Source organism: Primulina huaijiensis, chromosome 3 (assembly GCF_012295235.1).
Source record: "Primulina huaijiensis isolate GDHJ02 chromosome 3, ASM1229523v2, whole genome shotgun sequence".
Lineage (NCBI taxonomy): Eukaryota > Viridiplantae > Streptophyta > Magnoliopsida > Lamiales > Gesneriaceae > Primulina > Primulina huaijiensis.
This window is the reverse complement of record NC_133308.1, coordinates 23,941,582-23,964,096: the sequence shown is the minus strand read 5'-3', so window position 1 is coordinate 23,964,096 and position 22,515 is coordinate 23,941,582. Positions and strand designations below refer to the sequence as shown.

Genomic DNA, 22,515 nt, shown 5'->3' with positions numbered 1-22,515 from the left:
TTACAATATTTAGTATATAATCAAAATATTTTAATAATATTATCACCATATTAACTTGGTATAAATTCTTTGTACATAAATTTGTAGCCGCATTAGAGAATCAGATTTGTCAAGTACACCTCGCTACGTACCTCAAGGATGCCTCCACCCTCCGCCACCCCGCTACGCCGTTCTCCGCCGCTTCTTTCCGACTCCGACTCCGACTCCGACTCCCCATCCGCTACTAACTCTTCCGCTAACCACCGCCACACGGATCTCTCCTCCTCAATTTTTCAATCCTACATTTCTCATTCCAATTCGGTCAATCACGGCCGGCTTGATCAAGACCTCGAAAAAATCCAATCTTTCCTCACCTCCTCACGATCAGGCGCACTCTCCTGCCTCATTTGTCTTGAACGCATCAAACCCCTCGATCCCACTTGGTCCTGCTCCTCCCGCTGCTTCGCCATTTTCCACCTTCTGTGCATCCAGTCTTGGGCCCGCCAATCCACCACCCTTGCTGCCTCACGCGCCGTCTTACGGGCTGCAGTGATCCCTGATGAAAATTCATTCGTCTGGCCATGTCCCAAGTGTCGTATCGAGTACCCGAAATCTCAAACGCCAAAAAACTACTACTGCTTCTGTGGGAAAGTTCAGGATCCAGAATCTGATCCGTGGATTTTGCCTCATTCTTGTGGGGAAATCTGCCGCCGGGCATTGAAGTACAATTGTGGGCATTATTGTCTGCTGTTATGTCACCCGGGTCCTTGCCCAACTTGCCCGAAGTTAGTCAGGAATAAATGCTTTTGTGGGAAGGTGGAGGATGCACGGCGATGCGGGTTCAAGAATTTCTCCTGCGACGGTGTTTGTGGGAAGTTGTTGGAGTGCGGAGTTCATAAGTGTGTCGACATTTGCCACAATGGGTCGTGCCATCCATGTAGAGAGAAGGGGGTTTATAGGTGTCAATGCGGGAAGATGGAGATTGAGAGAGCGTGTTGTGAGAGGGATTTCAGGTGTGAGAATCCTTGCAATAAGATGTTGGGCTGCGGGAGGCACGTTTGCACAAGGGGGTGTCACGAGGGTGATTGCAAGGATTGCCCACTTCAAGGTAAGAGAACTTGTCCTTGTGGCAAGAATGTATATGAAGGGACACCATGTGACGTGGCCGTGCCATTGTGTGGAGCAACCTGTGATAAGCTTTTGAGTTGCGGCTTCCATAGGTGCCCAGAGAGGTGCCATCGAGGACCCTGCATTGAGACGTGTAGGACAGTGGTGACAAAATCGTGTAGGTGTGGAAGCTTGAAGAAACAGGTATTAGTTGGTTGTTTATGAGATGTATTATGTTCTCTTCCTTCATCCTTATCATTATAGGCTATCTTTATAATGTCTGTGAAATGGGGTATGTGCACTGAATTAAGAACAGGTTCCCTGCTTTCAAGAGTTGACTTGTGAGAGGAAGTGCCTGAAAGTGAGGGACTGTGAACGGCATGCTTGTAAGCGCCGTTGCTGTGATGGGGATTGCCCGCCTTGCTCTGAGGTTGGTTTTGGTATAATGTGTTTGCTTTGTGGGTTCCGTAATGGGCAAATGTAATTTTAAAAGCGGATGACTTTTGGACTGCAGGTTTGTGACAAGAGGCTCAGATGTAGGAACCACAAGTGCCCAGCTCCATGTCATAGGTATCTGCTGTTGTCATAATTTTGTGCGATATGTGGAGAAATTCATAGGAGCCATCTAAGTTTTTGAAATTTAGTTGGATGCCTAAACTCACACACGATCGAATGCAAATGCTAATGAAATGATGGAACAAAGCACTTAAAATGAGTTACTGTGACTATGAAGTATGAATTCGTCATTTGCAGTCATGAAGTATATCCAGCTAACTTTGATTGAACTTATTCTGACCTCTATCTTTCCTGTGAAGTGTTTTTTCACCGGGTAGTTCCTTTCTCTTGTAAGGCCGAAGACTGAAAATTTTATCACTTCGTTTTGGGTATAAAATTTAATTTTTGAGTAAATGATATCAGAATTCTTTCAGTGAGATGATTTGGGAATGAAGCCATGAATCTTCTGAGAGATTGATGAGATCTGATGCAGATAAGTTTACAAACGATTGTGTATTTCTAGGAAAGACTAATTCTTTATGTAGGAGGGGTCATTATAATGCAAATAGGTTGATTATCAAGAAAAAAAGTTTCACTGAAATCTCATGCTCCAGTCCATCATATGGCTCACCTTTATTTTGTGAGCTGAAAAGCCCTTTGTTTATCTTTTCAATGTTTACCATCAGTTAGTGTATATTTGAGTAGCCGCTATTAGGAACGACTAGTTATATATTAAGGCTTATTCTACACGACAAGAGTCTTGATATTAGATGCCAACATATGTTGGATTTTATATTTTTATGAACAAGCATTTTATTGAACTCCCAAGCATGGACGTCTTTACTCTTCTGAACTCGACATGGATATAATGATAGAATGAATCTAGAGTCATTTACGGACACTAATTAAATTTAACACACAATAGTGGAGTCCTGTATTTTTCCGAACAGCACATGCATAGAATTATAGAATGGCCCATATAACTAGCATGATGATCGCATGGCATGTTTTTCTTGTAGAGGTTCTTGTGCTCCTTGCCCGCTGATGGTGAGAATTTCTTGTTCATGTGGGGAAACATACTTCGAGGTAAACGCTAACGGGTTTTGGTGTTGACACATGGATTTTTATATTAGATTTCAATTTAATAGCCAAAGCATTAAGGATTATTTACTAGTATTTGCCTATATTTTTCTTTACTCAAATAAAATGTGTCCCTGCATTTCTTATAAGTTTATATAAAAAAGCATGTCGTGGTTTAACATTCTCTAGGCATGTGTCTGGGCTGTGTTGCTAGTATCTCATGCAACAAATTATACGTGAGTTGCATAAAATTATAACTATGTCAGTCTCTGTAATAATTTGTAGAGTTGAGATTTCACCATTCTGTTATTAATTATCTTTCATCTTAATCAGGTACCTTGCGGTACAGAGGCAGAGCAAAAGCCTCCCAAGTGTCCAAAACGATGCCGTATAGCTCCTCTATGTGGGCATGGGCCAAAATGCAAGGCATGGTGGCTTCTCTGGTAATGCCATTTAAGTCATAAATGACAGGGTGTTGAATATTTTTTTCCTTTACAGCCGCACCGGTGCCATTATGGACCTTGCCCCACTTGTCAGCTAATTTGTGATGAGGAATACCTATGTGGCCACAAATGCAAACTAAGGTTTGCCTTAAATAATGGTATCATATCTAATATTTCCTCTAGAGACATTGTTAATGAACTGATTCTTTACATGCTATATACAGGTGCCATGGACCTAAACCCCCTCCTCTTCCGGAATTCACTTTAAAACCCAAAAAGAAGAAGTTTAACCATCAGGGTGATGTGATTCCTGGCTCTCCTTGTCCTCCTTGCTCAGAAGTTGTGCTAAGGCAATGCGTTGGCCTTCACATAGGAGCCGAGAAGATGGTTGGTCTTGAAATACTGGCAGCAGTTATTTTATTAATGTTTTGCATGCATATATTTTTTACTTTCCTATTTGTCACTTCTCAAAGTGGGTATTTGGTGGATGTAAAATTTGTTTTACAAGCCTTGACTGCTATTGGGTATTTCATTTATGTCATATAAAAGTGGGTTCTATATCCTATTTTATTCCTCTTTCAGATGGTGTGTTCAAAGTCAGCAGAGTTTTCTTGTGGTAACTTGTGCGGAAATCCTCTTTCCTGTGGCAACCATTATTGCACTTATGAATGTCATTCCTTGAAAAGTAGTTCTTCAAAATCAGATTCACTAAGAATGGGCAATTCTTGTGAAGAGTGCTGCCTTCCCTGTCATAAGGTGGGGATCTTCTGTTTTTACCCTCTTATCCATCGAATTCTTGTATTTTTTTTGTCGTTTTTCTCAAGCAGGAATTATATGAATCACATTTATTTTTCTTCGAGTGTGCCTGGCTAAGATTGTCATTTTTTTAACATAGTGTTATATCTTCTTTCACTCAGGAGAGAGATCCCGCGTGCCCTCATCCTTGCCCTCAGCCATGTCATCCGGGAGAATGCCCCTCTTGCAAGACACTTATTAAACGTTCTTGCCATTGTGGGTCTATGGTACATGTTTTTGAATGCATAAATTTTAATCAAATGTCTGAGAAAGAGCAAATGGATGTCCGTTCATGTAAAGGGCCTTGCCATAGGTAATTTCTATACTTGCATGATACTTGCTTTCTTGGAGTTGATATGCTTCTATTTGAAAGAGACAGACTATGTCAGGGACACGATTTATTGAAGGAAACAAACCAGTCATGTGAATACCTCTATCGTCTAAGTTGTGTTCTTTAACCTTTTTTTCTGGTTGTTTGTGCCTGAGGTTTAACCCCACCATGCAAGCAAGCTGATACATGTAGGCTGTACTGACATGTAATTAGTGGTAATTACAAATACTATTTTTTTTAAGAAGGTTGTTGGTCTAAAACTGGGAAAGAATCCAGCTATATTGTTTTTGCCCAAATGAAAATGATAGATTTGAGGTGTGAATTTGAAATTAACTTGCTCCAAATCCGTCTATCCAGTTGTAGCCATATAATATTTACCTTTTGACTTTTAATGATGAAAATCATTTGTCTTGGGGCCTGGGGGAAGGAAAGTAAACAAAATGTAACCGAAATAGTGATGTGGGTTTTTGTCTATTTCTATGCTATTAGATTGGTAATCTAGGATCCGGACAATTTTTTGGTAATTTGGCTAATTAAAAACTTTTATCATGATATCAAATAGTTCAAAAGACAATGAAGACATTTTCTTTGATACAATCAATTGAATAAATTTTGGATGCATCTTACTACCCTGGTGGTGTTTGTTTGTTTTAGCTCCGCAAAGTGAAACTGGTGCTTAATATCCATAATTGTTTTTTTCTCCTGTGTATCTTCTAGTCCCTGAAATATGTTAATTTATTATCTCTTTTCTAAAAGGCATAAAGGTGATACATTGGTGTGTAATGTGTATAAAGACCGAACATTTGATTACAACGTTAAATTTGCAGAAAATTGCAGAATTGTTACCATTTATGTCCGGAGATGTGTCATCCTGGGCCCTGTCCATCACCAGACACGTGTTCTAAGAAGGTCACTCATTTTTAACTTATCTTTTCAGCATCTTAGAACCATTTACCATAAACAAGACAACAAACAATAAGTTTTCTTACAAAATTGATTGGCTAAAAACAAAGCATCTAAATTGTATGAACAAAATGTCAGTTTCTGTTTTAAAACAATGTTTGCACCTTGTCAAAACTAATGATTTTTTTTTTTGGTTTCATTTCCGATATTTTTGGGTGTTACTTTCGTGAAAGTATGTTAATGGAGAGTAAGATGGATGTTTTGTTTTATTTTCTAAAGGAGAGGTCATTTAATGTTGCTTTTTGATATATCAAAGTATGTTGGATTTAAGGGTATCACCATAGTTATTTAGGGCGCAAGGCGCACTAAAGCGTTAGGGTACCCTGGAACCTGAGGCGCAAGATACAAGACGAAACACACGCTTTATCGAAGTAAAGTGCATTTGACATAAATTTTAAAATTCAATATATATAAATTGATTTATACTACAAATCTATAATATTACATAAATTAAATATTTTTACAAAGATAACAGATATTATAAATAAAAATTTATTAATAGATAATCTAATATAAATTATAACCAGAAAAAAACTTTAATCATCTAAAATTTATTAGGAAGTCTTCAATTCATAGTATATTAAGAAAAAAACTTCAATGTCTAAATCATCAATTTTCTCTTTATCCTCTTCAACTATATCATCATCATCTTCCAAAACCATTGTGAGTCATGAGTGTAGAAGAAATTGGAGTAAAAGTTTGCACAGAGGACAATATCATCTAAATCATCTTCTTCAATTATATCATCATCATAGGAGAATATGATAGTAAAAGTTTGCAAAGACGACTTCTGAACTTTCTGATTAAAAAGTCCCGTATAAATGAGTGACAATAGGGTTTTTTTACTATTAAGTAGCCATGAGCTTTGTTAATTGGGCTTCATAATTGATTGGGTTTGAGTTAATTTTAGTTACTTACAATATATTAATCCACTTCTCTAAAGCGCACGCTTCTGCGTCTCTCGGATACCCTCGCGCCTAGGCAGAGACGCACGCTTTAAGCGCGCTTGTTTCAAGTGCTGCGCCTGGCTGGGCCTGTCGTCTAGGCGCATCCAGGCGCACACTTTGAATAACTAGGGGTATCACATCATGTATATTTACTGTGTAACATGAGGGGTATTTTTAAAATTTTAGGATATAATGTATTGAGTTAAGAGACACGTGTCCCTTTGGAAAACATATATGAAAAATTATAACTTATAATTTTATTTAGATAAAAATAATTTTTATAAAGCATTGATCACTAAATTAGCGAAAAAGTAATATCTCTGACTACTAAAGAATGAATGTGGCATAAATGAATTAAGGTTAAAAGAGAGAAGTGTTAGTAAAACAGGAATGGTATAACAATATGTATATGCTTACTAGCACCTTCAAAACTGGAACAAGAAAGAAGACGAGTTCAGCTGTTGTCGGTGTCATTAGTAAACTATTTGAGTTTGTTGTGCTAGGTAACTGTACGTTGTGGATGCCAAACTATAAAAAAGGAGTGGCTGTGTCAAAATGTACAAGAAGCATACCATAAAGCTGGTTGTGATCCCAGAGATGTATCAAAGAACCAATATGGACTCGGTCTTCTTCCTTGTGGCGATGATTGCAAAAGCAAATTGAAGGTCACTGATACTGGGCTACATTTTCGTAATGCAAAGCCCCGCGAGGTAAAGCCATCTATTCTATAAGTTATTACATTATGTCATTTTCAAGATATGGATTTGTAGAAGCTAAAAAATGAATAACATATTATTCTTTTAGCTCGTTGGAGAGGGTGAGTGGCTGGGAGTGACCCCACAAATTAGTCGAGGGAGGCAACATGATATATTTAATATTTTGTGGACTAGGCTTACAATTTTAGGGGGAAATAATACTAATACTTATTTGTCTACACTTTTGGAAGGTGAAGGAGCTGGATACGACCAATAATGTTGCAAAACGTAGAAAGAGAAAACAAAGGGTAATTGAAGATGAGAAAATATCAAGATTTCAGGTTGGTCTAATTTTCTCTACCGAACCTGTGGCACTGTTACCTGTTAAGATTCTCCTAAACATACGAATAAACTGATTCTTGTGCAGAGAATTGTGGCTGAATTTCAACGGTTTCTTCTGTATCTTATTGTTGCTCTAGTTATGGTTGCTTTGGCATATTTTAGCTATAGAGGTCTAATGCAGCTCTCAGATTGGATGAATGATATTGAAACTCGACAGAGAAGAAGATATTCACGAATATAGTCAGCACATTCAAGCTTCCCTTATCGCGATGGATGAAGGTCCCTTTTCTGTCTAAATCCTTTATCTGCAAATGGCATTGTCTCATGATTGATGACGTGCTATATCGGACAAGATATCGAAAGTGTAATTTGTTCTGGGTGCACAATTCTTTCATTATTCTTTTACCTTAATTTGAAAGTAAACTAAAGATAGGAACTTGGTGGCATATAGATTTTTTGTAACTAGTTTAACCTATCCTCTTCCCTTAGAGACAAGAGAGATGATTTATTGTCTTAACATTTTCCTATCATGATCATAACATTGCTTTGCCTGTTCTATTTGAGCATCGATGAAATTTTGATTTCAGTTACCCATTGGATAATTTGAAAAAACATGCTATTAGAACAAGCATCATAAAGACATCCTCCAACTACCATCGTGCATAATGGGAAGAAAAATCTTCGTTCGTTTCCATAAAATGTCGAGAAAACGAGTGGGGAAAAAAATTTCCAGCTATTAACACTTTCTGTTATCGTGGCTTGCTTGCTTGCTTGTCACAAAGACGTTTCTGAAACATTTTCCGTAGGATTTAGGGATCTACATGATCAAATGGTGACAAGGGAGTGGGAGTTGCGCTATAGAGTCACTCCACTGTAGAAAAACCCGTAGACAGGTCACGAGGGGCAATTTTTGTTGATGATTTAAACATTTCAATTAAATGCTATCAAAATATAAATTAGCTTATTCAAATTGAATAATTTTATTTTTGAATAGTTACAAACATGTGTCAAGAATTGTACAAGACGACGTAGAACAATCTACGTTGGTTGAAAAGTGATTAGTCCTTCTGTTTGATGTCAATAATAAAAAAAAACATGATATTTTGTTTAGCATTACTCATTTAGCTGAAAAAACATTGGAAGAAACAAAAAATGGGTAAAGAAAAGAATCAAATGCTTGTAATTATATAACAAATACAATTTCATTCCGAAGCAATGGAGATAGGATCGCTAGAAATACTGCCACGACTATCTTCACACAGTGCCAATGCTCTCTCCAAATTAGCGACAATATCACTCATGCTAGGTCTATCTTTCCCTTCCAAATGAACACAATGCATTGCAGTGTATGCCACCAATTCCACTGCCTCGGATTCTTTCGTTTCCGGTGGACCGACCCGAGAGTCCAAAATCTTGGTTACTTCTCCGGCCATTATGGTTGGTACAGCATAATCTACCACACTTATCGGGTCACCCCCATTAGCCCCCATCTTGAAAATCGCCCTCTTACCTGTCAAAAGTTCTAGTAGCACCACTCCGAGGCCGTAAACGTCACTCTTTGCTGTCAGGACATTTAGGCCATAGTATTCCGGATCTATGTATCCAACTGTACCGGCAGCCTTTGTGGGCGTAAAATCACGATCATTGTCCGGCCTCATCAAGGACAATCCGAAATCAGACACTCTTGCAGTCCAGTTCGAATCAAGTAATATGTTAGAAGACTTGATGTCTCGATGAATTATGGGCGGAACCGCGTAGTTGTGTAGATACTCGATGCCACGCGCTGCATCTAATGAAATCTTAATCCTCATTTTCCAAGAATTCACTAAACTACTGCTCTTTTGAACGTTGTTAGTGTCGTGTAAATGATCATAAAGAGCTCCATTCTTCATATAATCATAGACTAAGAGCCTCTCTTCCTTCTCTTCACAGAAACCAATCAATCTAACCAAATGCTTGTGATGTAGTCTAGATAAGAATGCCAGTTCCGAATCAAACGCGCTTTCTTTTTCTTGAAATTTCCTCGTTTTTGGACCCGTCTCACTCCTCTTGATAGCAACTTCACGACCATCAACCAGTTTCCCTTTGTAAACAACCCCGAAACTCCCCGCACCTATCTTGTTCTCCACAGAAAACTTATTTGTAGCCGTCTGTAGGTCCAAGAAAGAAAATTCCTCAGCCCTGTCAGCATGCTTCGACGAAGTACCGCTCCGCTGACGTCTCATCAAAATCGACCCTTGTCGTCTAAGAGTGGATGATCGGGACGGTGGACTACAGCTATTTGATTGTTGTGCTACATTCGAACCAGTAATGGTAGGCTGCACAGAGTTATGAATCTTCTTTTTCCCAAGACAAACACCAGTCCACAAATAGTAAACCACGCCACAAATCCCTGCAAATCCTCCAACTGATCCAATGATGGCGAAAACAAATAGACCCCTTTTAAGCCCTCTGGAAGAGGAGCGAGGGGAAGGACTAATAGCAGGTGGTGAATTGGGTAACTCACAAGGCCTACAAATATGACCATTTCCAGAACAAAGAGTTTGAGATTCAGGATACAAGTTACACTTACAAGCAGTGTTAACACAAGGTCCAGGAAGAGTTTTCTGCAATGGCAGCACAGTTTGTGAAAAATAAGCCTGATTAGGCCAACCGGGACCCCAGCAAATCACTGAGAAATTGCTTGTAATCAATCCACAAGTGAAGTTTAGGCCTGCAACTATGGATTCAAAAGAGATCCCATCAGTAATATTACTCGAAAATTGACCATTTCCACCCCAACAAACAACCGTCCGATTCAATCTTCTGATTGCACAGCTGTGATTCCATCCAAGAGCCAAGGCCCTGTATTGGTAAGCTGAATTTTCAGGCACATTCAATTGTCCATTACCGTTGCTTCCTCGACAAATGATGAATCCCAGATCGTCAATTCCACAAGCATGTCTTCCACCAACATGAATATTCGTCATTGAAAAGTTTTCGAACTTTGATTGTATCAAAGAAGAGAAGGTATCATCTCCCCAGCACATAACCCGATTGTTACTCCCCAAAACTCCGCATGTACATCCAAGCCCAGATGAAATCACGCCGAACTGGGAATTCCCATTTGGAATATGAGTCGAAGGAACATAATTTCCTCGCCAGCAAATGGCATTGTTAACCGCAGTAACGTTTCTCAGAGCACAAATTTGTGCGTCACCTATTGTAAGAGAAGTTAACGGAGCTGCGCGGTCGTTGTAAATCCGCTTGGGCGTGAAGGTGATGTTCCAGCATAGGAGACTGAACCCACTGGACCGGACGCCGCAGAGCACGTCTCGGCCTCCAGAGACAGCGTCGAAGGAGGTAGTGGGGAGTATGGGCGGCATCATTTGACCGTTTCTCCAGCATTGAATTTGCTGAACTGGCTGATCCGCCACAATGCTGCATACTGTGGTGGAGGAACCGTATACTACGGCGAGGGTGGATGCTCCGCCGCCAAGTGCATGAGCAGGTGGCGACAGGGTGGCGAGAAGTAACATCGTGGTGGCGATCGCGATTGGAAATTGTATCGTCATGAGAGGGGAGTTATGTTTCGATGCATTTGTATAGAGAGAGAAACCAAAATGTTGTAGAGAGAGAAAGCAAGGTTTAGATATGGAGACATTGTTTATATATTATTTGTCGGGGAAATGACTCGGTGTTATGTGAGACGATCTCACGAATCTTTATTAGCATAAAAAAATAATACTCTTAACATAAAAAGTAATATTTTTTCATGGATGACTCGAATAAGAGATCAATCTCATAAAATACGATTCATGAGACCGTCTCACACAAGTTTTTGTCTTGTGATATAACCATGATTTCCTTTATCATTATCATTATTTTTTGAATGTCTTTTATCATTATTAATGACACGCATTTTTTTTTTATAATTATTTTTCAATTTAACTAATATCTATAAAACTATGATCTAATTATTTTGTTATAATTTTAAATACTATTTGTATAATATGTAGTTTTTTAGAAAAATAATGTACAACTAGATTAAGCATATTTGTAATTTGCATAGAAAATGAATAGATTTTTAAAATTTGAAAATTGGATAAAATATGGTAGTTACGTGTATGTTATAAATTTATTAAATTATATTTTTATGATATTTTGTTAAACAAAAAAAGTTTATTTATTTATTTTTAAAAATTGACATGGTATTTAGTAAAATTCACTTTATGTCACAAAATCAGATTACTGCTATTTTAAAGAGAAATTTTCAATTGAGCAAATATATTTAATTAAATAAATAATTATTATGTTTCACTAATATGTGTACTATATTCCTTGAAGTAATGTAAAAACTAAAATTCATTGTACATGTATATTTATAAAAAATAAATAAATAGTATTCATTATTTTTTTAATAATTAAATGATATTATAATGTATTGACTAATCAAATAAAATTCACTGTTTAATATGAGTAGAAATAACTTTACAACCAGTTATGCAAAAAGACACTCATAGAAACAATAATTTTTTTATAATCTTTTGTTGAAGTTCGAGTGCTTGGACACAAGACAAATTAGAGGAGAAGTGAATGTAAAATGTAAATGGCTTAAATGATTAAAAATATATTTCTTATTTTGGGAAAATTAAGATGAATTATAAAGGTAAATTTCCTTTATATTTGTTGGAAATTTGAATCAAATTAGACTTCGAATAAAAATAATGTCTCATGAATTTGAGAGTGTTTTTTAGCTCTCTATATTTTTGAGTTGATTGTGGGTCATGATTGTGGAAGTGTATTTTGACTTTCCTTATTCTTGAGTTAATTGAACACTTTTGGCACTTCAAATTCTTGAATTAATGAGAAGATTAATCGAGTTAATTAATCTTGCAAGAATTTTGGTTTGCATTTTGAGACTTATAAATATTATGCTCATTTTCTCATTTTATACACATGAAAATGATTTTTACAAACACTCAAGATCTCTTTCAAGCATTCTATTGCATTCAGTTCACCTGTGTAGTGACTTCGTGCTAAGTTGCTAACTTGCTGCAAGGTTTTGCCGTTGCATACGGGGAAACAGTTGTCCGCCCCGTTCCTCGAAGTACAGTCGGATGGGATAAATCTTTTTTAAGAAAACTGTACTTCGTACAGACCTCAGTTTGATATACTGTTTTCTTGTTATTCTTTTATACACGATATTCATAATTTCAATAATATGCTCATTTTCTTATACTGCTTTTGATTGTCAACTACCGAGACCTCAAAAAGGCCTGTCCAAAAGATAAATTCCCTCTGCCGAACATGGATATACTTATTCATCGACATTGTTGGAAATGTTTTCATTTAAAGATTGTTATAGTGGGTATAATCAGATAAGAATGGTTCCTGAGGATATCGCTTTGTCTGTATCTTTACGAGATTACTTTCGTTCCCTACTTCTATAGTTTTGTTATTAGCAATTTTACTAACAAAATTATTGGTGGTTTGAAAGATAAAACAAAATTCGAGTCCAGTGCTAATTAACGACATAACTTTTATTCCATTTGTTCTTGTTTATAATTATAATTTTTTTATTTTAAAATACCTAATTAACTACTGATTTTATATTATAATATACTCAAATATAATAGAGCCATGGAAAATAAAATCATGGAGTATGTGACAACATATTGATTATTTTTGTTCAATATAATGATGGGAGGAACAGTGAAATTTGTCATGCTTGTATTTAAGAGAGTTGCGGTCTCAAAGATACTAATTCTTTATGTATTAACATTTTAATTGAAATCATATATTTTAATCTTTAGCGTGGACAGGTTTTATATGAAAAGCGACAAAATTCTTCCCACGATGATACCACAAGGAACACACCACAAATGGGCAAATATTATGCTACACCGGGTGAGAGGTGACAAAAGTCACAAAATTCTTTTCCCGAAGATATCACACATGGAACAAACAAAAAATGGACAAATACTATGTTAAACCAGGTGATTTTCGCCCGGTGCGACATCCAACATCCATTGGGCACGAGGTCCGCGCGTATGTCCAATGGGCGTGGACGTTACACCGGGTGAACTAAAAAATTTCAAAAGACATACATGTATGTGTATGTATAAGTACCAAAATAAGCACCAGAAGGCAGTACCAACTCTGATATGAGAGATTGGTATCTTTCTTTTTGCTTTAAAACTTGGAGCATAAGAATGGTGTTTGGTCCTATTTAATCGGAATATTGATAAGACGTTACACACCTCAACAACGTTGATGCTATACGCCATCAACTTTGGGTGCCAAATTAACAATCCAGTGAAATAGGATTGAATTTTTTAATATATATGTATATATATAAACTTATGTATTAATAAACAACTTTAACTAACCAAAATATATTGTTTTAGCGAATAAATCCGACTGTTTTTCCTTTTCTAGCTAGTGCCATTTAACCGAGTGAATGAGCCCACAGGCACATATATTATTACATTAAGGCTACCACACAAAAGTGAACTTTATTTTCTTGTGATATAATATGTAAAAGCAATATTCGTGTTTGTATATGAATTCGTGTTTGTATATGAATCGTAGTTATTATATTGTTATAATCCGTCCATTCGTTGCGCGCGCAGCTTTTTGGAACATGGGCTCTTCGGTTTCAGCTCCGACACGATCCCAGAAATTTCCGACAAAATCATTGTGTCAGTCTCACCACCGGAGGTTTCTTTAGGGAAACGAATATAAAAACGAGAGAGACTTATTTTATTTGAGTAGGTCTCTTCTGATATGGTCTCACGAATCTTTATCTGTGAGACGAGTCAATCCTACCGATATTCACAATAAAGATTAATACTCATAGCATAAAAAATATTACTTTTTCATGGATGACTCAAATATGAGATCCGTCTCACACAAGTTTTTGCCTATTTTAATTTGAATTGACACATTTTTTAAATATTTTAAATATTTATTTCACCTTTTACAATGTCAAAATTCAAAATTATTCTAATTTCAGGCCTAAAACTGACAGATGTATGTGTGTTGTATGCTTGTATAAATTGTAATAATTGTTTAAATAACGCAAGATATTTTCTCATGGCATCCAAAAATTCTTGTGTGTGCTCTTAGGCGGTGTTGTATGCACTCTCTATAGCAATACAACATCTCAAATTATTAACACCTAAGTACATGCAATCTCTCATTGTCACTTGTTGTTTAATATGGAAATATGTGTTGCCACAATATAAGAAAAATAAAACAGTTATATTTTTTGTAAAACGACAAACGCTCGATACTACAATATCATAATAATTTTTAAATATAGAGTATATATGTAATTGACTTAAATCTAATCGATAAAACAAATAAATGAATTTCAAATCTATCGAACCAAAACATCATTCTTCGAAGACGATTGGCCTGTTTGTCTTTAAGCTGGTCCGGCTGGGAAGACAATCTTTTAGTGCGTACCATTTGGGGAAACTGCCACATTAAGATGCATCATACTGCCGGAGAAAAGTTCAGCTCAACTAAGCTGGCAGGAGATCCTCCCACCAATATTAAATTAATCCCCTAAATTTTATTAAAATACGGAAAATGTTATAATATAGGTAGGCCAAACTTTAATTATGATGAGAAAAATAAGTAACCAGTTTTATTAAAAAATTTAAAATATTAAATGAAATTAATTATTTGCAAAGTCTGTTATTTTTTAAGCAACATGGAAATTGTTCTTGAAACGTTACCATTCTATTTATTTTTTTCCCAAAATATAAATTTCCGATTTTTTAAATTAAGTTTTTATATTTTCCAAAATTAATCTATTATTATCCTATATTTTAGCACAAAATTAAATAAGAGAATACCTTTTAATTAGATTCTAGAAATTGTTATGAACATCGCACTTTTATTTCTCTATCTTTAATAGACAAGATTACCTTTAAACATTTTTTTATATGATTTAAACTTTGTCATTGGCCTAACATAATGTGCACGACCACTGGCACCGTGATAATACTAAATTTTATTAATTAAAATTTTATAAAGAGATTGATGTATTTAACAGTATTAATTAATAAAAGTAGCAATGATAAAAAAATTTAAATCAATTATATTATAAAATGTGGTTATCCAAAACAAATTTAAATAATCTACTATTACAATTTTGATTTGCTCTCTACTCACTATGTTCACCGTCACATAAGTAGACACGATAGATAGACAACGTATAAAAAAATGTCTACTATTATTTATCCGTCATCCATCCAACCGAGCCAAGAAATCGAATAATCACTCCAACCAGATTATTGGACCCGGATCCATTGCTTAAAAACCGAGAACCTTGGTATTAAAACACGAATGGTACAATAATAACCATTGCAAGTTCAAAAAAAAAAAAAAAAATCAATAACATAAAGATAACTTATAGTTCAACTGACACCAATGTCGTAAGTTTTGAACGAGCTATTGGATCGAGACCCAATTATAATTTTAAAAAAGTATCAATTACATAATTGAGAGAATACTCTTTTTTTTGTTTTGAAAGCTATGAGAGAATACTCTTACTCAAGCACACGTGCGAGTTATTTTGCAAAGCTTATAAAAGTCACGTTTATTATGACAAAAAATCACCATCACAGGAACATATTGCACACTGTTCATTAAACTCAAATAGTACTTAACAAAATATGCAGGAAATATTGTATATGATCCATTACAATACCCCAAAAAACGTGTAAACCGCAACGACTATTAGCTTAGTAGCTGTATTTTTGGATCAAAAAAAAAAAAAAAAAACAGAANAAACTGAATCCTACGCAAATTATATACGAACATTTATGTACTAGACAAAATCAATGACGTCAAACGACTGGATTGTTAATGTTAAGAAACATGGACATGGTATTCTTGAAAATGATCCCGGAATCATAAAGTCTTCCTTCAAGAAAATAATTGAACTCCAAAAGAATTGACCTGGTATGCATGGGAAAACCAAGGGTGCTTGAGTGCCTCTCTTGCCGTGGGGCGTCTCTTTGGATTGATTTGAAGCAAGAATTTCAAGAAATCAATGAGCCCGGGATCCGAAATCTGAAGGTGATCCTCTAGGGATGATTCCACGGGGAAAATGTACTCTACTTGGTCTGTCTCCTGTAACAAAATTTATATATTTACAAAGATAATGTAAGAAGAGTTAGTAGATTTTTCTTTTCATCGTTTTCGAGGGCAACTGCACCCATTTGCCCCTACTAAATTCCAGCATTTAAATCAGGAATTTGATCTATAAATAAAAAGTTTACCTCATTTAAGTAATACATATCATATTCTTCGGTAAAAAACTTGTGCGTCTCCTGGCCCTTCTTCAACATGCTCACATCGATTGGACCGAGCAACCCTATCATGCGTGCCAGAAGCATCACAATTCCTTCATTTGGAAAGAGTACCTACAATACTATTACAGTTTTATAACCCGCTTTTTTATTTTTCTCCTAAGTAAACCATTTAACTGCAGCTAACCGACCTGTCACTGAAACATTTTCGAATTTTTTCAAAATAAATGCATCGATGCGTACCTCCCCGGTACATAACTCAGCCAAAATGCAGCCAACAGACCACAAATCAATCTTTTGGTCATAAGGGAGGCCTAACATAACCTCGGGAGCCCTATAAGATCGAGATTGTACATACAAGGACAAGTTGTCTGTCTGAAAGCAGCTGCTGCCAAGATCAATGATCTTTATCTCGCATCGTCGGTAACTTTTAATAAGTATATTTTCTGGCTTTAGATCACAGTGAATGATCCCTAAATCATGTAGATACGATACCGCCTCCAAACATTGTCGAGTTATGACCTGCAAATAAAACATGCAACCTTATTTATTTTTGCAAAAATATTTTTTAGTGAAATCAGATCAGATGGAAGAATTTTTCAATAAATGAACCTGTAGACGATTCAACGTAAAATACGGGTCCCCACCGGATTCCCGATTATATTTCTGGAATTCATATAAGTTTGCGCGTAGAAGTTCAGTAACAATAAATAAATGTTCCTGCAATAGAAATTTAAACAGAAAATACAATAAGATCAAACATATATCGAACTAACTTTCACACAGTTCAATTTTACAATTGAAGTAAGATATTAAACAATGTGTCATATACGACCTGATGGTAAAAGTAATCGTAAAGACGTAAAATATGGTGCTCATCAGCAGGATCATGCCTGTTAACAAACTTTAGAAGTTTGATCTCATCTAAGCTCTGATCAAAAAAGTCCTTGTCATTTTTTATGATTTTTAAGCAAACATCCATTCCCGAGTAAAGATCACGCGCCTGGATTACTTTGCTGAAAGCAGCAGATCCAAGATATTCAGTGACGTAGTATCTACCCGCTATGATATTATTCAGAACAATAGGTAGCTCCTTGTTTTCTTCGAACCCGGTCCTGTGAAATCGTGTAAGATATGAAATAATGTATTACTACAAATTAAAATGCAAAAACAAACTCAAATCCTAGATTTAAAACAGATTAAAGTGATGATAACTCAATCAATGACACAAGCGGAGCCAGGAATATTAATAAGGCGGCAATGTAAACTATAGTATAAAGAACTGTACAAAATACGCAAAACCTGAAATTCTGGGGACTTCACATATATATATTTTAAAAAGCTAACATATTGCACATCAAAGTTGAAAAAAAAACTTGAAAAACTTGACCTTTTCTTACGATAATTCACCTGTTTTTTCTATGTATAATTCTTAGGTCGAATATCTCATAATCATCTTCCTTGCCGCCACACATCATAAGTTCATCTGATGGAGCACCATCCTCTTCTTCTACCGCAGCTTGGAGTTCACGAGATTCTCCCGAAATTACATCATCTTCAATATATTCAAAGTCTTCATTTCCATTGGATTGGCTATCTTTCCGAACAGAACAAAAATCAAGGGAATTAATGAAACCTCCAACAAAATCGTTAGAATTCCTTTCAGTCGAAATGTTAGTCACACCTGCCTCATGCTTTTCCTCTCGAGATTGTAGCTGACTCTGATGTGAATTGGCTGTGCTCATATTTCCGAGGCCATAATATGTGGGACTACCAGCATAAGCCCTTCGCAACCTACTGCAGGAAGCACAGAGAGAAGCCGAACAACTATAATTGTTGCAATGTTCTTCACACTTTTCTTCACTTTTCTCAAGCTGAAACAGTTCACCCAACTGATAATAATCTCTTTTAGCTTCATTTTTAAAGTATTCCCTCGAGTTTAAATACCATGCACCCTCTCCAGACTCAACATTATACCCGAATTTATCCTCGATATGTTTCCCTGTCTGGACCGTCATTATATACTTGTCCTCACTTGGATCACCCTCAAAATCCCCATCACCAAAAAGTGGTGGCATATCATAGTCTTCATCTTTCTCCTTATACCAGAATAGATCATTTTGCATATCAAAATCGGGGTAATCTCGAGCTGTACCAAACTGTGACAACCTGTCAGACGAAGCTTGAGATGTTGGTCTAGTAGTACGAATCCCATAAGGATTTGTAAATTCTGGAAAATAAACAGCAGAAGAAGAACAAAGAATCAAGAACAATGCCAAGCACTAGCAACACACATAAAATCGATCCTACGAGTTCCCGACTAAATTAAAATATAACCAAGAACAACTAGATATTCCAATCGAAAATTTGGTTGATAAACTCTATAGCTTATTTTGGTAAGAAGCAACTAAATTACTGTATGTGAAGAGATGCCATTACAAAAAAATGAATTTACTGACACACAGTTAGCACATTTACTCACCAAAAATGGAATATACATCAAATTCTAACACAAAATCAACCAATCCCAGAAACAAAAGCAGTACATAGTAACCAAAAAGAACAAGATTCAATCCCAGAAACTGATAAAGAAACAGAGATAACACTGAAATTAACGAATCCCATTTACCAAAAAAAAAAGGAAATATAACAATTAATCAACTAGATAATTAAATAATAATAATTAAATTATTATGCAACAAGAAAAAAGGGAAGATCAAAAGTTAATACCAGAGGAGCATAATTCAGTAGTAGACGAACCCAAACTGACGAACTCATCATCAGACGAACCCTTCGAGCTCCCGCCGCCGCCGTCTCCACCAAACGGCAGCAGCCGAGAGGACGGAATCCTCAACGGCCGAGGCGGGGGTTCCATTGGGAATAAGAATTTCTCGAAATCAGAAGAGCCCAGGTGGGATTTGTCCCTGACATCCTCCATGAGAGCCGATTCACTCTCCGATAAACCATTCTTCCTCAAGAATTCCAACACCGATTCGAATTTAACCTCTTCCATTGAAGCTAAAATGGAGAGTTGGAATCAAGAGAGAAGGAGCAGGAGGAGAAATAAAGAGAAATTCATGGGATTGGAGCGGGCTGCTGTCTGAAGGGTCAACAGTCGATTCTCTGCATGTTCCTTGTCTTTCACTTTCTCTATGTACATATATATGTATACGGTGTATGTAAAGATGTAGACTGAGAAAGAACGTTTGTTTGTGTGTAGCTGTGTGAGGGAGAAAGGTGTCGGTTTGTTAAGACAAGTGTAAAATAATATTTATTTGTATTTAAAATTATTAAATCCGAAAATCAAATATATCTCAATTTTTTTAACCGAATTCGAACTCAAATTATTTTATTAAATTATTTACGAGTCATTGTAAGTTTCAATATTTTATTAAAATAATATAATTATTTATTGAATAAATATATTTCGATTTTTTTTTCCTAATAGCTCGTGAACATGTTCGAATTTCGAGTCAAGTTCAAACTTGAGTTTTATTCGAATCGAACTAGAGTAAAAAATATTAAAATTTTTGAACTTGAATGTGCTAATTCAAAGTCTTCGAATTTTGATGTTATTTGACTCGATTTGATTCATTTCCACCATTTCAGTTGGGATGGAAAGAAATAAATTTTGCCAAATTATAAATTGTCTAACTTCTTACTTTTCACATAAGTGAAGATTATATTAAATTCTTCACATAAGTGAAGATTATATTAAATTCAAAAAAAAATAATTAGATTAATTATTTTTCATAAAACGGTTAGTTATTATTTAAATATGTCAAATATAAAGATAATAAAAAAATATTTTTTTATAAAAATAAAAAAAATAAAATAGAAGTAGTTGCCCACTAATCTTCACGTTTAAGAGGACCATTTGTTTTTGTGTTTTTTAACATACAATGTACTTATTTTTTGAGTATTATCTTAAATAAAATACATAAACTTTCATTAATTAATTTATTTAGAATCCTAAATATATAAATAAACTTGTAATGATAAAGGGATATTGTATCCGAAAATAATTTTTATTTTACAACTAAAATCAATGAAATGCAAAGAAAGTGAAAATTGGAATTGAAAATGAAAATCATTCAAATTTTTTTTTTATTTCAAGTTTTGGCATATTGGTGTAAGGGGGTAAACGTTGTTTTCATACATTTATTTGCATCAATTTTAGGAAGGAGAAAAAAAATTAAATTTGCCATCACGCAAAATGAAAATTTAAAATCTGAAAGTTTGACCTTTTTTTACCCGCAATTTGCTAAGAATATAATTGAATTTTGTACATCTTCTATCCTAAATATTCCACAAACGTGTGGGAATTTTATGCTTTTTCTGAATCAATCGAAGAATTTTTGGAAATATTCCTTATTGATCCTTTGTTTTTTTCTTTCCCCGATTGATGGTCAGAATTTTGTATATAAATATCATTTTTTTTTAATTTTTGTTACTAAATCTCTTCTTACAAATAAACTTTTGTCGTTTCACAAAAATATAAATGATTGATGGTTAGAACGATAAAACTCAAATATATTAAATCATATAACAACTCTTCTAACAGACGTAATTGTTGTTGTTGTTCTAGAACAATATCTCTTTCAATAAATACACGAGTAAGTCTCTTGTGATACGGTCTCACGAATCTTTATCTGTGAGACAAGTCAATCTTACCGATATTCACAATAAAAAGTAATACTCTTAGCATAAAAAATAATATTTTTTCATGGATGACCCAAATAAGAGATTCGACCCATGAAATTGATCTGTGAGACCGTCTCACAAAAATTTTGTATAAATACACTATCTTTGTAATAAATGAAAATGTAACACTTGATATTTACTCCGATGTTAGTTACAATATCAAATACATGTCATTTTAACAACAAAAGTTGTACCTAATGTAATTATTTTACGTGACTATTAAACTCAAATTTATGAAATGATACTTGTTAAGTCGGAATTATAGGTTATAGTTGGTATCTTATTTACGGAAACGCGTCCGGTTTTATGATGATAAATTATTATTTCTAGATTGAGATCTATTAACTATAAATATTAATGATTAAAGTTGGTGCTCATAATTATGTTATTTTGTCCGAATATTTTGCCATCTATGTTCTTTTAATAACGTCATTACGTACCTAATTAAGTTTATTCACTAATTACAAAATTTATCATATTATTTAATAATTGATAGATTAAATTATGACACATGATTGTTAGCAATTCTTTATGATTTCAGTATTTATCCCCGGATAACTATGTGAGTATTGTTCAGATATGTCTATCTACTGAATGTGGTGAAAATATATATCTAATATGTGGATGTTAATTCAACGATGTTCATATAGATATTCACAGTAAGTGTCGAGAGATGAAACTTACACACACACACAGATATATATATTAAGTAAAGGATCAAAATTATCATATAAGATGTCTTATTTATCAGATATTGTAGGCGTAACGTGGATCACTTCGATGAAAATGGACTAAAATTACAACAAATTAATTTTTTGTATTGAGATTAAATTTTGACTATTTAAGAAATAAAAATAAAAAAACCGATCAATTTACATGACAATTTTTGTAAGTTTTTCAATTACATAATCCAAAAAAAAAATTCATATCGTCAATTGTTGCGTTATACACAAGTTAAAATTAAAATTAAAACTAAATTTGGACACTCGTAAATTATTCATTTAATCTTAGTGCAGCATCTAGTCCACGTATCGATATCATGTAAACAATTCATGCACTATATCAATTTTTTGAAGAAAAAAACCCTAGAAAAAAAACAAAAACATCGTACAATAAAAAACCAAAATATGCAAATGGTTTTGCTACTTTTTCCTTTTAAAAAAATAAAAAAAAAGCCAACCACCAAAATTTTCAGAAATATGACCAAATTAATTCTGCCGATGGCCTCACTGAAAAAATATTTATAATTTTCTTTTATATAATTATTAATTATTAAATATTAAAATAGGGAAAAAAAAATGGCCTCCGTAATAAATAAACACAATA

The 22,515-nt window shown here is 34.8% G+C and overlaps 3 protein-coding genes across 7 annotated transcripts; 1 reads left to right on the top strand and 2 right to left on the bottom strand.

The window, feature by feature from the left end:
- Positions 1 to 103: 103 nt before the first annotated feature.
- On the top strand, positions 104 to 7,735 carry LOC140973905 (NF-X1-type zinc finger protein NFXL2-like). Its single transcript, XM_073437040.1, has 13 exons — positions 104 to 1,290; positions 1,403 to 1,516; positions 1,601 to 1,656; positions 2,601 to 2,667; positions 2,995 to 3,087; positions 3,160 to 3,245; positions 3,329 to 3,491; positions 3,687 to 3,860; positions 4,022 to 4,212; positions 5,058 to 5,139; positions 6,644 to 6,850; positions 7,087 to 7,176; positions 7,263 to 7,735. Exons 1-13 carry the CDS (start codon positions 139 to 141, stop codon positions 7,416 to 7,418), a joined length of 2,631 nt encoding a protein of 876 aa, XP_073293141.1. The 5' UTR covers positions 104 to 138; the 3' UTR covers positions 7,419 to 7,735.
- A 604-nt stretch (positions 7,736 to 8,339) lies between these two features.
- On the bottom strand, positions 8,340 to 10,795 carry LOC140973906 (putative serine/threonine-protein kinase-like protein CCR3). The gene has a single exon (XM_073437041.1). The coding sequence runs from the start codon at positions 10,729 to 10,731 to the stop codon at positions 8,380 to 8,382; it is 2,352 nt and encodes a 783-aa protein (XP_073293142.1). The 5' UTR covers positions 10,732 to 10,795; the 3' UTR covers positions 8,340 to 8,379.
- A 5,020-nt stretch (positions 10,796 to 15,815) lies between these two features.
- Positions 15,816 to 19,666, bottom strand: LOC140973904 (uncharacterized). 5 transcript variants are annotated; one of them, XM_073437035.1, is made up of 8 exons: positions 19,216 to 19,664; positions 18,170 to 18,715; positions 17,896 to 18,082; positions 17,321 to 17,600; positions 17,098 to 17,205; positions 16,729 to 17,007; positions 16,456 to 16,599; positions 15,816 to 16,306 (listed from the first exon to the last, which is right to left on the bottom strand). In XM_073437035.1, the coding sequence occupies exons 1-8, from the start codon at positions 19,496 to 19,498 to the stop codon at positions 16,100 to 16,102; spliced, it is 2,034 nt and encodes a 677-aa protein (XP_073293136.1). In that variant the 5' UTR covers positions 19,499 to 19,664; the 3' UTR covers positions 15,816 to 16,099. The 5 variants fall into 5 exon arrangements, with proteins under 5 accessions (XP_073293136.1, XP_073293137.1, XP_073293135.1 ...); XM_073437036.1 differs by having other exon boundaries at positions 17,489 to 17,600; positions 17,896 to 18,715; positions 19,216 to 19,666; XM_073437034.1 differs by having other exon boundaries at positions 17,896 to 18,715; positions 19,216 to 19,663.
- Positions 19,667 to 22,515: the final 2,849 nt, after the last annotated feature.

Coding starts and splice junctions, on each gene's coding strand:
- LOC140973905 (XM_073437040.1), top strand. CDS start 139: ATGCCTCCACCCTCCGCCACCCCGCTACGCCGTTCTCCGCCGCTTCTT. Junction 1,657..2,600: donor TGCCCAGCTCCATGTCATAG/GTATCTGCTGTT, acceptor TTTTTCTTGTAG/AGGTTCTTGTGCTCCTTGCC. Junction 3,492..3,686: donor ACATAGGAGCCGAGAAGATG/GTTGGTCTTGAA, acceptor TTCCTCTTTCAG/ATGGTGTGTTCAAAGTCAGC.
- LOC140973906 (XM_073437041.1), bottom strand. CDS start 10,731: ATGACGATACAATTTCCAATCGCGATCGCCACCACGATGTTACTTCTC.
- LOC140973904 (XM_073437034.1), bottom strand. CDS start 19,498: ATGGAAGAGGTTAAATTCGAATCGGTGTTGGAATTCTTGAGGAAGAAT. Junction 18,716..19,215: donor TACTGAATTATGCTCCTCTG/GTATTAACTTTT, acceptor TTTATTTTCCAG/AATTTACAAATCCTTATGGG. Junction 16,600..16,728: donor CTGAGTTATGTACCGGGGAG/GTACGCATCGAT, acceptor ATAGTATTGTAG/GTACTCTTTCCAAATGAAGG.